The sequence below is a fragment of the Hippocampus guttulatus genome, chromosome 14, assembly GCF_054856545.1.
Source record: "Hippocampus guttulatus isolate MCC_2025c chromosome 14, RoL_Hgut_1.0, whole genome shotgun sequence".
NCBI classification, from domain to species: Eukaryota; Metazoa; Chordata; class Actinopteri; order Syngnathiformes; family Syngnathidae; genus Hippocampus; species Hippocampus guttulatus.
In genome coordinates this window covers 7,749,973-7,765,928 of record NC_141274.1, presented here as the reverse complement: position 1 = coordinate 7,765,928, position 15,956 = coordinate 7,749,973, and the positions used below count along the sequence as shown (strand labels likewise).

The window sequence follows — 15,956 nt, the reverse complement described above, 5'->3', positions numbered from 1 at the left end:
CGTACTGTATTATGACTTCTTGCAGTCGCCGTAGAATCACGTCACGTAACACGCATACTTCCTGTTGTATTACGGTACAGTCTGCATACGCATCGTCAGAGAGGCCACTTGTAACACAATATTTAAAAAGAGAAAACTAATTGTAACAGCTCTACGTTTTAAAACAATTTTCCATCTGCCATGTCGACGCAACCGGCTCACGGCGCAGCTTTCCAGAGTAAGTTAGCCTCCATCATGGAGACGCTCGCCCAGGCGGCCGTGTTGGAGATCGCGCAGCTGTGGGAGGATGCCTTCGCTCTGGTCCACGCCGAACTCCGCCGCAGGGAGCGGGAGGTGGAAGCCCTGGAGAGGAAGCTGCTGGAGAACCAACAGCGGGATAGCAATGTGCCGCCAGAGCCGCTTGGCTCCTCCGGCGGGGATCAGCCGCCGTCAACAAGAGCAACCAACGATGGTAACTAAATACAGCTAGCTTACGTTGTTTTTCTAAAGTAATGTAAATTATATATCGTGCTCTACGTGTGTGTATCCTTCCAAATTTTGCGGAGAGGTTTCAAATTTGGCGCAATTTGAGTTCGTCACTAATTACATGAGTTAACAGTAACTGATCAACCCCGAGGAATACTAGACTGTTTTTGGTGCTGTAACACATTTATAATGCGTTTAAAGGGCGTTTTATCAGTTGATGTGGTTTTGTTTAAAAATATTTTTATATTGTCTCTCTGTATATCACAAATTTTCACCCATTGCGGGTGGCTCTGCAACACCTTTCAGCTTCTGCCACAACTTCTGAGCAGAGCATTGTAGACAAGGCAGTCCCCTCAACCAATCATGGAGCAGCACTACCCCTTCAGGAGAACCCAAGCGAGCAGACCCTCAACGAAAACACAGCCGACGAGGAGTTCCCCTTCAAGCGAGAGGACGACGAAGACGACGTCATGATTGTGGAGCAGGTGATCGACTCAGAGTCTGCCGTCCCCGCTGACAGGCCCTTGGGTCACGGCGCGGACGAGACCGGTGAGGATCAGGAGAGCCGCATGTGGTCATCCGTTTCTGTAGGCGACAGCGACACCACAGAGGAGGCGGACTACTTCTTGGCCACCAATTCCAAGACTGTGGATTCGGAGATTCTGCTCATTGAGAACGCCTTGGACATTCTGGATAATTCCTCTGACAGATTGCTCGCGGATGGCAGACACACTGCGTCCAGTCACTCGAGGGCTCCGGCGGCTTTAAGACAAACTCATCCCCTCGGCCAATCTAGCGAAAGGCGACAGTCCTTCCTCTCGGGGAAATTGAATCCAGACAACGGCATTTTCATATTGAACGACCCGAGGCTGGGCAAAGAAGTCGCAGGGCGGCGCGTCAAAGAGAAGTGGTTCATCTGCCCATTCTGTGGCAAGAGCTTCGACCGCGTCAGTCACCTGGAGATCCACCAGCGCATCCACACGGGTGAGAAGCCGTACACGTGCGACATGTGCGGCAAGTCTTTCTCACAGAGGAGTAACCTGCGCACGCACCAACGCACGCACAAGGAGGCCCTAGGGCCTCAGTGACCCTTCAAGACTTAGAGGAATGGAGTAACACTTGGTTTATTACAGCAAAGTAAACTTTGACACCGACTTCCAACTTGCCACGGTCTTCCAACCAAACACACAAAATGACAACAACCTCCTGCTCCAGTGGACCAAAACAAAAAAAATGGAGCTAATATGCTGGAGCCTGTCAGTGGGAACTTTGTTCACTGACAAATCTGTTTACATTTTTTTCCCCTGGACAAATATTGTTTGGCTTCACAAACGCTATGCTTCCTAATATCCACACAGAACAACGTAATCGTCATTTGGGCTGCTCGTCACATAAGTTGTACTTTTTTTCCCCTGTAAATTAGCCCTTAGTGTGGATCCCAAGACACTAAATTGTGCTAGCAAGAAATCCTGAAAAGTGTCACTGCTACGCTAGCGTCCATTTGGTTCTTGCGAGCAGGGCTGGGCGTGTGCTGCCACATACTTCTTTTTTTTTAATTGTTTCTTTTTAAGTGCTGTAAAGGTCTCAACAAACCAAGCCAATTTTTTTCGCCAAGCCTGTAATACCCCTCCATGCCATCGGTGGCAGCCTAGGGGTTAGTGGTAGTTACCGTTTCTTGGTCCTCCAAAAAAGCAACCGAAACTTCCAGTCCGCAAGCTGTTCGAGCACGGCGGCTTCTACTGACTAACGCTTCTGAATTGGATGTCTATATGTGTGCGAGGCAATGTAAATATCGTGCAAAATAAGCAACTCCTGCACATGCTTTTCTCCGGCTGCATTCCACATCACTGTTTGTTTGCTTTGTTACCTTCCGACAACCAGTGTCGATTTTAACATGTTGAATCAAACGAAAACTGCCCACCAAAGGCCCAATTCCCACTTGGCCAACATCGGCTTGGTCTATTGAGACCTCTAACAGAATTCTGTTCTAACACCCGCGGAAATGCAGCTCACCCATCAGTCACTGCTTGTGCCCAAAAGAGAACGCTGCAGGACAGCTTTTTGGAATGTAAACGGTGCTTAAGAAAGACGACTTGTCACAAGAGATGCTGCTTGTCGTAGTGAGAAAGACAGCACTGACTCAGACAGGCCATTTAAACACAATACATTCATGTAATGAAGTGTGTGTGTGGGGGGGGGGGCGGGGCTTTCAATCTAATTACATTTCATGAAAGCAATTTCTTCTTATTTATATTTTATGATGCAATGCTGTTTTTCTATATTAAAAAACATGTAAAAAAATTGTGTTGATTTGGGGGGGTTGTAACGGATTAATAGCATATCCATTCATTTCAACTGGAAAGGTTAATTTAAGAAACCGGTGTTTACAGTTTTTGAAGGATTCCTGCAAATTATAAATGATAACAAATTATTACCCTAAAATGTACACTTTGGGTGTGTTTTGGTGGCGAGGTGGCAAAGTTTGCTGCAGCGCTGCACCCAAATGAAAAAAAAATAACAAGTGTACCAAACCTGTCCAGTCCACGCGGTTCAAATTTAGTAGCAGTCGGTAAAAGTCTCTAAGAATTTGCCTGCGATCGTCCAAAAAAGATAACAAGCCCTTAGAATTGCGTTTTGAACCCGAGATAGTCGACTTGCTCTGTCTTTTTGCACGTGGCTTCTGAAATCAGAGGGGTTCGCTGAGCAAAGTTTAAGCATTTATAGTAAAACATTCCCTGGAAAAAAATAGTTTTATCTACAGACAGAATTTTACAATACAAGAGTGATTTCAAATCGATGCTGCGCTTAAATGAATAAAAACATTCACATGATTCCAATTGTGATTGAACGCAACAAGTAGCGTAACGCATACTTTCACTCACGACTCAACACCGAAATAAAACAGGTTTGGCCCATTTGACCGTCCCACCATCTGCACATCATGCGGCTCAGAAACTGGTGTCAATCCTGATCGTGTCTGATGTAAACGGTAAAATCAGCTATTACTAATTTAAAAAAAAAAAGTAAGATTTGGATGCGTACTGGGATATTAAAGTCATTCTGCGAATTTGCTAAACGGTTGTATGTTGAACCCCCGTCACTCACTTTTCTCTTCCTCTTGTGTTGAAAGCGATTGTCACACACCGCAACTATTTTATACATTACACCGAGTTCTAAGAATCTGAAGTTCTCAATTGTTTCAGGTCCCTGAACGAAAAGGTACCCGAGAGATATGTTCCCCGAAGGGCTTACCTGGATCTTTTTGGGGCTCTGATGAATGATTCTAGAACAAAATTTAGGCACTAGCATTTGCAACGCAAACACACAAATGTCCTCCAAAAGTTCCTCATCGTGAAAGTGGCAAGTTTTCTGCGACATCAGTTTTCTTGCGACCACACTTAACAAGTCCCGTTTTCTGGCCTGGAACTACAGAATAGTTCCGATGGTCGAAATGCTGACTGGCTCTTCTGTTCCAGCTCTGATGAGGCCATTTTTAAAAAAGATTCCAAAAGCTTTGGAACGTAGCAGTCCACTTCGCAGACTCTTGTTTCGGTCCCTATAAAATGCATTTGATTTAAATGTGGACGCGAAGCTCCAAACACAGAATGGTCCTCCAATAGTTTCTAGTTCCAGGGTGTACAGTTTCCCCATGGTGGAAATAGTGAATCGTCTGTAATGGCTCCGAGGCAGCAGTTTCTTTAGTTCTTGGATCTTTGGAAATATCCTGCCTTCACCGTTTGTGTGTATAAAACAAAAAAGGCACATAATTATCGAGGCTATATGGGCCATATTCTCCCACTCGTGTGTAAGTCCTTTTTTTTTTTTTTAAACATGCCTGGCTTGTATACTTCTCTGGAATGACCTCTGGTGATATTGCGCGCAGCCGACAAAGAGGTGTCACTCTGCTGTAAGATGACAAGACGTGAATGCCACAGAAATCCACGTGGAAAAAAAATATAACACTTTAAATCTAAAATTAACTTCCATAGCGGGTATACGTTATACCCGTATGACAGTATGACATGCGTGCTCGTCTAACGCTACTTAGAGGGAGCGTGTGATTTTTTTTTTTTTTTTTTGAATACTGTAGTTATGACTGAACGCGTTTGGGGAGTGCGCCGGCCGTTGATTATCAGCGGTGTCCCGCAACTGGTCTGCAACCAGAGACCGCGGGAGAGTCACTTCAACGCATTTTACGAGCACCGTCGATCAACCGGGAAACAAAACGATTCCGAATCGAACTCCCCAATGCGCCATATACGACGACTGCGGCTGTTGTAATATCGAGTGGCTCTTCGAAAACATAAACTCGGGGAGCCGCGGCGGCATCGTTTAAAGCTGAAAAGCAAGTGAACGAGTCCACCGTTGCTGATATTTTTTTTTTCTTCACAAATTAATCTGCTAATACTGCATTTTGACCGTCGGCCATTGGCATAATGTGACAGCTGGCTGAATCTCAATGTGCGAGATCATGTTTCACAGTCTCTGGAGTGTAGAAGAGCAAAAAGTGCTTCAAGACCATGAGAGAATGCGCGGCCAGATGTAAAAACGCCCACGGTTGTTCCACCCACAGTGCCTACCCGGTACCAGGGTTACGTATATAAACGGTTTAACTTGACCGGAGAAGGCGCGCCGCTGCACACTCGAGATGACTTGCGCACATGGGAGACTATGGCCCTATATGAGGTGACCGTGGGGGTGCAACAAGATGCCGTTGGTTTGCGGCCGTGGCCGGAGGGTGCCGTTACTGTAGTAGAAGTGATTGGTGAGCGCTCGGGAGAGTTGGTACGAGTCGACGGCGTCCTCCTCGCACTCCGGCCCGCCGGCAGCGGGTGCCGTCAGGGTCGGCGGACCCCAGTTCTCTTCCGGCGTGGGCACGTCCGAAGGGTCTCTCGTTCCCACTGCGTCGTCTGACTGGTTTTTCAAAGGAAGCAGAGATGATGGAAGACCAGAATCCTGCAAGGATACACACAGCAACATTTCATAGATACATATACATTACGATGTATGTCGGTGACATATCGATTCAATTCAATTTAATACAAAAAAGAAATAAAACCTTTTAAAAATATGACCCATTATGAATTATTTAAAATTATTATAAATATTTTGGACATGACTTATTTAAAATTATTTCATGGGAATTCTTACCCTGCACATCTGCACTGTGAGGCGGACGTGCAAACCCACTGTGCCGGCCATAAAAAAACGATTTGTTTTTTTCTGTCATTCTATTTCAATCCAATGAAAAAAAAAAAAAAAAACGACCATTGAAGTGAGAATGTTTTTCGATAGATGCTGACCAGTACCAGCGACATGTTGCTGCTCTTCTGATATGAATTGGCCCTTCTCCTGGGGTCGTCCTTCTCCAACTCGGTCATCGCCACCCTGGCGTTGTCGCCTTCATTGTGCCAGACGGCGGGGAGGCCCTCCGCCTCCAAGCTCCCCTGAGGTGCCCATCTGCCACCCAGAGTGGACTGGCTCCCTTTGTAGATGGGTCGCTCCTGCAGGGCAGAGGACATCATGGGCATATAAACCATTATTAGGAGTCAAAATGGAGGAGGTTGGAGGGTGGGGAAGACTCACCAGGGACACTTGGCTGGTTTTCATGCGGCTGTCTGATCTAAGCAAAGCGTAATCTTCAGACTGGGAACAAACAATGGCATGGATTAACATTTTGGGACTACAAAAAAATCTCTCTCTCACACACTATTTCACTATGATATGTGTGTGTGTGTGCTCTAATTATTTTTCCCTTCGATGCTAGTGACGCAGACATGTCGCCAGAACGCATATAGCGCCCCCACGTGGGCGTGTGTGTACCTGTGCTCGTGGATCCGAGCCGACAGAGTTGAGCCTCCGAAAGGAAGCCTGCCGGGACAAATTGTTGACTTCCTCCCTGAGAAGAAACGACGACGGCGGCAGCAGCAGCACGTTTTCATCAAAAGCTTTCAACATGTCTGTTCAACTTCGTACTTGCCGTGCGGCTCACGTTTTGACGCTGAGCTGCCTCACGAGCTTTTTGTTGCGGCGCCGGTGGTGACGCAGAAGCAGCAGGACCACGACGGCCATGAGGAGGACGGCGGCGGCGGCCGAGACGCCGATGATGATGACGAGGATGGACGAGTCGGGCGCCACGGTCTCCTTGCGCTGAGATTTCTCTGCAAGGAAAGACGCTAACACACATGGTGACTCGTTCACGTGGGAACAACGCACGCTTCTATTAAACTACTGCAGCTATTAGATGACAAGGCTCGTTTCGGGGAGGTATTGGTTTTATATTAGATTGACATATTTTTCCTGCCTTTATGTTGAGAACCCCAAAATATTTTAAAATATATTTCATATATAAAATATTAAATAAACAAATACAGTTAAAATATTTCCGTTTTTTCCAGAAATGTTATGATTTTAAATCGTTTGAAACAACTAATTAATAATAATAATACATTTTATTTATAAGCGCCTTTCAAAACACTCAAGGACACTTTGCAATCAAGAACAAAAACAATAAAAGCACAGATAAAATTATAAATAATTCAAGAAGAGATCAATTTAAATTGGGTATGTAATACGTTTTGCACTGAAATAAGCAAAACAAAAATGCTAATCAATATATTCAAATAAAAAAGTAATAAAAAAACCCTTGAATTTGTTTTCTTTTTTATGATTTCGCATTTCAAGATTGTTAATAGAAGCCCTCACGTCTGATAACCAATGGCAGAACATTTGACAACAGTTATGCAATATAAAAACAGGTTCAGGGACTTATAATTGTGATGCAAACAACAACAACAACAAATCAAATAAAACATTTAAAGGCATCTTTCTGAAACAACAGCATACCAAAGCCTCAGCCAAATGCTGTTAGTGAGATTCACCACAAGAGGGAGACAGAGTTGCAGCACATCAATTAGCAGCAGTTCGCTTCCAAGAATTATTTGAAGTGCTTATCTTCATTAAATTAGGAGGCTGGGGGGGGGGGGGGGAGCAAAGACACTCACCAGTCACAGTCATCAAGTAGTCGGCTTTGGCAACGCCCACACCGTTGCTGACGACACACTGGTACAGGCCACTGTCATCCAGACGCAGGGCTCGACCGAACGTCGCACGTCCTCCCGACGCCGCGACTCCATCCGGCAGAGCCCCGCCCTTCCTGCGCACGCCATAGAAGTCAGTCGGCATGTACCTGTATTGCTCCTACCTAATGTGTTGATGGCTTCCGTTAAAGCATCGCCATCCTGTATGGTCATGACAGTGTCATTATTCGGCCAGCTATTCTGCTTCTCCTCAATGCTGTCACTCCCAACTCTGATATGATTATTTCAGCAACACAATCTCATTTTGGGGAGGTTTATATTCCTTTGTTGTATGGCTCGAGTGAAACCGCCAAAGTGCATGAACCCGAACCATAAAAACCGTAGCCAATTCCCTGTAAATGTCTACTTAGTGTGATGAAAAGACCCACAATGGAAACGGTTGGATCGGGTTGCCCCGAGTTTCACCACGAATATCACTTAATAGTCCCCTTCCCTCCCTGCCAACATCCCCACCCAAGCCCAAAATGGAGGTGGCTCACATTTCATGTGGTTAAATTCCCACCTAACCTGCTGAGAGACAGGTGGAGGAAAGGCTTCGGTTCATGGATACCATTTTTGCGACACACAATGTTGCTGACAGTCCCTGCTGCTTTTTTTGTGAACGTGTTGTTTTAGCATGTTGACAGTGCTCGTTAAAGAGCAACGCAATGATTAAGTGCTTAGCACTCGTCTCCTGCTTGTGAGGAAAAAAAAGGCCCTCCTGTCTTTTCCCAACTGCCGTTGCGTGTTATCCGAGGATGATGACACATTCCTATTAAGTGTGGGTTACTACGGCGTGAGCGTGTATGCGTGCGTGTCCTACCATGTCCAGGTGATGTTTTCAGGTACGGGAAACCCGGTGAAGTCACAAGTGAGCGCCGCCTCCTCCAGACCTGCAAACCAGTCGTCTGTCGTGACGGAGATGGTGGCGTCCGGGGGATCTGACATGCACGCACACACACACACGCACACACACACACGCCAAAACAATATAAGCCAGCACGACAACACTAACTGCTAACAAATGCAAAACAACACAGTATGCTGTTAGATGTGGACTTTAAAAAAAAGTTTGAAAAGGGATATGCTCCAGACAAACCTACAATTGATGAAAATCTGTCATATACAGATACCATATCATTTTTAGGACACATTTTAATAAAACGGTGCATCCAATAGGAGAGAGGTTGGCGGAGTGATTTCAGAGTGCTAACAACAATAAAGTATCGGTAGTACTTCTGGGAGGCTGCTCAGCAACCACTTCCCAACATGGGCAAGCTTGCACTAAAGCGTAGCCAGTCGGAGGAATTCTTTTAACAGGTAGAGTCACGCACCCGTAGCTGACCTAATGTCGTTTAGACAGCAAAACAGAATGGAATCCAAAGGATTTTCAAACTGTTATTTTTTTCTAAATTTTATTGTAATGAGCAGAATAATGCAAACTCGAGTTTATCCGTAGTGTGGATGTGGCACAACTACCCACACCTGACTTTCAACCTTCTTCTTTCGACAGCAATGGGGATGAGCCGCAAAAAAAGTTTGTCCTCGAACTCCGCCTAGCAACAAGTAATCGCACAACAATGCTTAGAGAACTCAGAGCCTGCCAGTCAGTTCACAATTTTTAAAAACATTTATAATGAATCACTTGCTTGTAATAAATGCAATACAAGAGTTCCCTGAAGTTATATGAAGTCTATTAATGCCTTTAGACGGCATTGGGTAACAAGCACGGATTGCTCCCTATGCTGCTCAAAGCCACAAGGGGGCGTATTTATTTGGGATTGCTACGATGTATTAGGCACCGCAGATTTACTTACAGTGCACCACCAGCTTATTCGTGATCCTCCGTGGGTGCTCCAGGCCAGGGTGGCGCACCAGACAGTCCAGCTTCTTGCCATTCATGCTACGCAACGGGTGCAGCGAGTAATAGCTGGAGACAGAACCTCCCTCGTTGGTGCGGTTGTGGGTCTGGCCGGGCACGGGGGTGTCCCAGGAGAGAGTGGGCAGCGGGCGGCCCACGGCGCGACATGAAGCGGCCACACGGAACGACTGGCCCTCCACCAGTACCAACGGTTCCAGCGAGGCGATGGGAAGCACTGGATGGAAAGAAACGTTGTGGTTCCAAAAGTGAAGTGGCTTCAGATTGTGTGTGTGGTTTGTTATGTGCTTTGGTGAATGTATTGTTTACGCAAATGAGGAAATCAGAATGAATTTGTGAATATTTCATGAACTATTAAGATAAAAATAAAAAATCAATTTCATTTTTAAAAAAAGAACAAAGAAAATGCCACATTTTTACAATAAAATATGAATAATCTATATATATATTTATATATTACTAAAAACCAAAAATAAAATGTAACATTTCAAGCCCAAGATCTTACACGTGTTAAAATATTAGTTACTGAATATTATACAATTTAAATCATGTAAAAAAACAAATCACTTATTTTTTTATCGTTTTTGTACCACCAATTTAATTCACCTCTTTTTTTCCAAGATCTATATTGCTGTTATTGTATTTAATTGTAATTGAAACAAATGTAAATATTTGGAGGCCTGTGTGTGTTGATTTTTAATGCACTTAAGGACGCAATAGGAACACAAATGGCATGACAGCTTTTTTATTTATGAACTTGTAGGCCATTCCTGAGTTTAATACAGTTGAGCTGCTATTGCAACATCATGTTTTTGCTATAATTGAAACAACTAATTGTACCTGGCTATAATTGGCTGTAATTACTTAGGTCACAAGGGAGCTTAGTCTATATTTTGCTGTTTGTTGTTTTGTTTCCCCTGTCAAGGCAGCAACGACATGAACAACAAATTAATCTGTCTTTGAGTGTCAGACAAGTTTTCATTGTGCTTTAAAAAAATGCATGTTAAACATACGTGATAAATGCATGATGATAATTTAACTCACATTCAGTCACAAAAGTATTTACAACAGAAGTGAAAGCAAGCTACAGTGTCTCTAAAAAGTCAACACGTGCCTTTTAAAATGCCAGATTTTTGTGATATTTAAAACAAATGGGCCCAAGAAAAATATTCTTTAAACTTTCCACAACATCTCAATTGTTGGTGGGAATGGGGGGAATAAATAAAAATAATTCTGCCACCGTTTAAAGTGCTTTTGATTAAGGAAAAATAAAATCCACATGTGGTAAGAGGCTTTTGCTGATACGCAAGTAGAAAACTGGTCAGGGAAGCTGCATTGAAGCTGGCAGCAACATAGAAGGACATGCAAGAATTTCTGGCAAGTACATGTGACAACAATCTCCAGTGCTCTACGTTTTTCTGGGCTATGCGGGAGGCTGGCAAGACGGTAACAAGCGGGAAAACGTGTTATGGTGCAATGAAACCACGGTTGACAGTTTTGGCCACAATTCCAAAAGGCAGTTTGGCAGAAAGTACGCCACCCATCACCAAAAACAGTGAAACAATGTGGTGACAGCATCGTGCGTTGGGTCTGTTTTTTTCCACCAACTTGCATCATTAGTCAAGGTGGAGGTTAATTAGAAGCAATTGCAAATTGCAGTGATTATTAATATGGGTGCTCTTCATGCGAAAAGGTGAACATTTTCCGTTGTCGTTCCTGAAACGCCCATGTTTTGCGTGTTTAGGAGACAACGAGCCAGTCGCTACGGATTGTTTTTAGCGGTGCTATAATGCAGGGGTCCCCAACCTTTTTTGCCACACAGAGCGGTATAAATCAGACAATATTTTCAGGGACCGGCCTTTTAAGGTGTGACGGACAAAATACAACAAAATAATATGATATGACCTGCATGAAAGCTGTGGTATTTTCGAAAGATAGTAATAAACCCGAATCATGACACGAGGAATGTCCTTTCTGGGCGCAACACTCTGGTGCCTATGGTAACGTTTAAACGTGCCTTCAAAATAAGTTATACCGCAAATACAAAGTGAATGAAAACTACGACTCACCATCGCCGCATGTTATGCAGAGTGGGCTTGGCATGTGAGAATCTCCCGTTGTGATAAATCCATATTTTAAGTAGGACTCCTGATACTGTCTATTAAATGTAAGCTTATTTTTCTTGAAGGTCGTAGGCTCCTCTTCTGTCTCCTGACTGGCCCTTTCCCCTTCCCAAAGACGTTTGGTTTTTACTCGGTTTACAAGCTCCTGGGTTTGATTTTAGTGGTAACCCGTCACGTGACCGAAAATTGCGTCAAGAGTGACATATTGTGGACGGATGTTACAAATGATCCGGTAATTTTCAAAATAAAACATGTCAGAGTCCGAAATAAATAAAACGGAAGTAATTTATTTATTCTTTCTGTGCAGCTCGGTACCAAATGACCCACGGACCAGTGCCGGTCCGCGGCCCGGGGACCTCTACTATAATATTGAATGGCGTTGTTCAACTTGTTCCATATTACTTACTTTGCTCAGCCACTGTAAATGGAAGAGGAGGAGGAATAAGGCTCAGAAGAAGTCACACAAATGCTGCAAAATACTTCTCTTACTGACAGCGAGGGTCATTTTTCTTTTCAAATATCAATGAAGAATAAAATTTCTCATCCAGAGCAAAAAGGGTGCACCACTAAGTGTCTATCTGTGCACGTGTGCACAATGACAAGAAGCAAAAGGTCACCCGGTCAGATTTGCATTACTTTCGACAAACACATTTTTGTGTTCTGACTCTCCAGTACTGACCGGTTCGACGTGACGGTGATTCACACACAAATCACAAAACTATCTGCATCAAACAGGAAGTGAGCAAGAACAACAAATCAAGCCCATTGTGCTTGGCGCGGACAGAAAATGGCGCTCAAGACAGCAGAACCCGATTCAGCAGAAACTCAACACAAAAAGTGACACCACACGGCACCGCCTGCTACCGTTGATTGACAGCTGAGGGGAAGTCTCTGGGTCAAACGATAATCATGTCAAAAAATAACTCAAATTGATTGAAGAGGACTTGGGGGGGGGGAACAGATGCTATTGCTATATGCTGTACATAAAATACAATTTAATGAATTGTATTATTTCACGAAGTTTTTTTTAATTGGATCATTTTCATAATGATTTATTTTAATTTTATTGGAAATTGCATTTTTCATTTGTTATTTTTTGTATGATTTCGGTTTTATGATACTGTATTTTTAAATAATTTATTCTATTTTTTTTATTGTATTCTAATTGTTTTAGAGCATATTTTGGTATTTTTATTGTCTTTTCAGTTTTTTAATGCTTTGATTTTATGATTTAAGTTCAATCTAATCAATAATAATTATTCTACATTTATTTTGGTTATATTTGAGTTGAAAATTGGTCTTTGCTGAATTTCACATGCTCTCTGGCTGCTTGCTTGTATTTCTTTTTTCTACCGCAACCCATTTAGGCAGCAGATCAAGTGGGCTTGAATAGTCAGCAACCATTTGTAAAGCCCCCATCGCTTTAGCGTGTGACAAGCGCATTATGTGTGGAGCAAAAAAAAAAAAGTCAAATTAAAAGCGTACCCCACACGGTGAGCTTGATACGCCTCTCGAAGTTTCCGTTGGGGAATGTGGAAATGTGGCAGGTGTACGTGCCATCGTCAGATTCTTCCGTGTTGGGGATGAGTAGTGCCGAGTTAGAGGTGGGGTTGTTGCTCTCGAACCTCATGCGACTTGCGTAACGTCCAAATTCTGACGGGGAGGAAGGAACATTTTTTAATCATTGTAATCCATACAGTAAATCAATCTACCCAATACAGTTTCAGTGAGCAACATGAAATTCGGTAGGCATGTATATTAGAGTAAACCCACAAAAAAAGCATCAAGACGCCATGCCTGAAATCTCAAAGGAAGTTGGCCATTTTGTTTTGAAGCAGCCATTTTAGAATCGTTTGGGGGAAATTTTACATTTTGGGCAAACTCAGATCTTTTTTTTTTCCAATTTAAAATTTTCAATTCAGCCTTCAAAAGTAGGTTCACTTTGCAACATGAACTTTAACTGCTACAGCTATCATTAGTAGACTCACAAAAAAAGTCTCCATGAGCTGTCCATGAAAGAGAAAGGAAACCTGCTATTCTGGCTTGAAGCAGCCTTTCTAGGATCATTTTGGTGCAAATTTACGCCATGGCGGCAACGTTTTGGTGACTGACCGCAAAACGGTAAAAACACAAAAACGAGTTAGCCGTAACGCTGATGAGTTTGCTTTACCTACCCGTGTATCCATCTGAGAAATGGGCAGTGATGATCTGGTCCTTGGTGCCGTCGCGCAGCTCCTTGTACCAGGTCACCTGCACCACCCTCTCGCCCACGCTGCCCTGGTAGTGACACGGCAGCCGGGTGATACTCTCGGCCAGCGAGCGTTGCGATGTGACAGCCCGGAGTGGCTCAATGAAGATGCCCTGCGTGCACGCCGCTGGTGCATAAATGAAAAATATCAATAAAAGTCTTACAGTGGTATTCTACGGTGCAGATTGTAGTAAAAAAAAAAAAGGAGGGGAGTGGTTTTACTTTTTTTAATTGTATTGTTCATTGTGGTTAGCGTGTCTTTTGACTGATGAAATGCACACGCGAACAGATAATGACATGTGGTGAAGCAGGATGTGGCTCACTGCCCAAGTTTATTCCAATACGCTCTATTCCGAAATTTGTATGTTTGTCAATACGAGGCAGCAGCCCAACTACAAAGTCAACAATTACATTCCCCAGTGTTTGTTACAGTAATTGCATAATACCGGCATTAAAAAAAACATGTTTTTTGTGTTTGTTTGTTTGTTTGGGTTACTGTGTCGATGCGTTGATAACCATACGCATTCGGGTGCCCATGTTACATTCTGCTGCGCCTGTCTTATCAGGCGAGGAAGAAAAGAAAGAGGGAAACCAGCAGAACAGAATGCGGCCATATGACATTCTTTGACTTGTTGCCCAACTCAGGTCACCCTGTTCGTTACCTCCGCCAAGGAATTGAGACATCTTAGTGTTGACGTGGGTTTTATTTATTTATTACTTCCTGTCTTCCTCTTTAGATTATTGTGATGTGGCATTATAATGGATAGACACTGGTGTGAAGACAGGAGTTCAGAACATTCTTAGAGCAAGTGAAGCATCCCGACAACCTTAGTCAAACACCATCCTTAATAATGACAACTTCATTCATACACAATCACTTGACACTTGTCAGAATTATTCTACATGTAACAATACATCAAATTCAGATCTGATCCAGATTGCACATTTGGCAGTCATGTAACCGCAACAAATTCCGTCAATTTCAGTCAAACCGTGATTTAAAAAAAATTAAGATGGTTATACAAATGCTCGTTAGAATGCCAAATTCTGAAAAAAATAATTATCTTCGTGAGGCCAGGTTGTGTAAAGAGAACTGGAAAAGCCTGTGTGGCCACAAAGCTATGGTGCGTTCAAGCAAGCTCGTATTTGTCTGAGCTATTGTCATCTAATCTTTTTTTTTCCCACGCGGAGCTTCTGTTTGACCCTTATCAGCACTGTAATCATTAATCGGCAGCCTTATCAATCAGTAACCACTTTGGTTTAAAAAAATGGGGAAAAAAAGAAAGCCCCATTTCAAAGTACAAAATGTTTGACTTGTCCGTGTTTGTGTCCCACGCCTCAGTGTGTCTACAGCTGTGTCACTATAAAGCCAAATGTTTGCATTGGCGCCCATTTCCTCAATATTCCTATCGATACCTGCCACATTTGTCACAACAGTTCATAAGCACCGTCGGTACTACCATCTTTTATCAGACTTTATCCTTAATACCCCCCGAGCCCCCAAAAAGGTTAGAAGAACAAAAGTAACGTCAATCAGTGTAATAGGACTATATCTGTTTCTAAAGTACTAACCGACTGTCAAGTACTTGAAGGCAACACGCTACTCACCGAAGAGGAAGACAATCAGCGGTGAAAAGTTTGCAATTCGCTGAGCAATTTCCATCCTGCTTAAACAAATGAAGCCGCTTTATTCCAGATTCTTAAAAAACATATCTGGTGATTGCTAAATAATCATAAACTGACATTTACTTGATGCACGCGCGTGCAGGTAAATTGCGTCTTCCACGCAAGTAAAAAAAAAAATCTATATTACTTTTATCAAAAGTACTCTTGCAATTGTTAACCAAAAAGCAATGCAAATTTTAAATTATTTGACAAGGGCACTAAATAAAGCTTGCTGGCACACAGATGTCTTGCGCAAGTGTGTCGCTAAATCCCACTGCACTTGCTGCTAGTGAGTGGCGGTTAGGCCACGCCCACTCAACAAAAGTAGGACACCCTCCAAAGTTTGTGTTTATATCGCTAATCGGAATAAACGAACCAACACGTTACTACTCCAGTACCGCCAACAACAACACTGCTACCTCATTCTTATTTTTACTCATTCCAACAGTTGTAGGTGCCTGCGCTTCCAACAGTCCAGTAGACACTTTTACCACTAT

At 43.3% G+C, this 15,956-nt stretch overlaps 2 protein-coding genes across 5 annotated transcripts; one reads left to right on the top strand and one right to left on the bottom strand.

Annotated features, from left to right (window-relative positions):
• The first annotated feature begins 40 nt into the window (after positions 1-40).
• Positions 41-1,553, top strand: LOC147194794 (uncharacterized). Its single transcript, XM_086129021.1, has 2 exons — positions 41-451; positions 772-1,553. Exons 1-2 carry the CDS (start codon positions 181-183, stop codon positions 1,551-1,553), a joined length of 1,053 nt encoding a protein of 350 aa, XP_085985147.1. The 5' UTR covers positions 41-180.
• A 20-nt stretch (positions 1,554-1,573) lies between these two features.
• Positions 1,574-15,726, bottom strand: nectin4b (nectin cell adhesion molecule 4b). 4 transcript variants are annotated; one of them, XM_086129017.1, is made up of 12 exons: positions 15,538-15,726; positions 15,403-15,458; positions 13,721-13,921; positions 13,032-13,199; positions 9,362-9,640; positions 8,368-8,485; positions 7,470-7,621; positions 6,458-6,641; positions 6,289-6,364; positions 6,052-6,111; positions 5,769-5,969; positions 1,574-5,421 (listed from the first exon to the last, which is right to left on the bottom strand). In XM_086129017.1, coding segments are annotated over exons 1-12 (1,776 nt in total). In that variant the 5' UTR covers positions 15,540-15,726; the 3' UTR covers positions 1,574-5,142. The 4 variants fall into 4 exon arrangements, with proteins under 4 accessions (XP_085985143.1, XP_085985145.1, XP_085985146.1 ...); XM_086129019.1 differs by having other exon boundaries at positions 5,775-5,969; XM_086129020.1 differs by having other exon boundaries at positions 6,458-6,626.
• Between the last annotated feature and the right edge of the window lie 230 nt (positions 15,727-15,956).

Excerpts from the sequence above, each read along its gene's own strand:
- LOC147194794 (XM_086129021.1), top strand. The coding sequence starts at position 181 with ATGTCGACGCAACCGGCTCACGGCGCAGCTTTCCAGAGTAAGTTAGCC. Across the intron at positions 452-771 it reads AACAAGAGCAACCAACGATG|CTTCTGCCACAACTTCTGAG; the intron begins GTAACTAAATAC and ends AACACCTTTCAG.
- nectin4b (XM_086129017.1), bottom strand. Across the intron at positions 9,641-13,031 it reads TATCAAGCTCACCGTGTGGG|TGCTTCCCATCGCCTCGCTG; the intron begins GTACGCTTTTAA and ends CTTTCCATCCAG. Across the intron at positions 6,365-6,457 it reads AGGCAGCTCAGCGTCAAAAC|GGAGGAAGTCAACAATTTGT; the intron begins GTGAGCCGCACG and ends GTTTCTTCTCAG.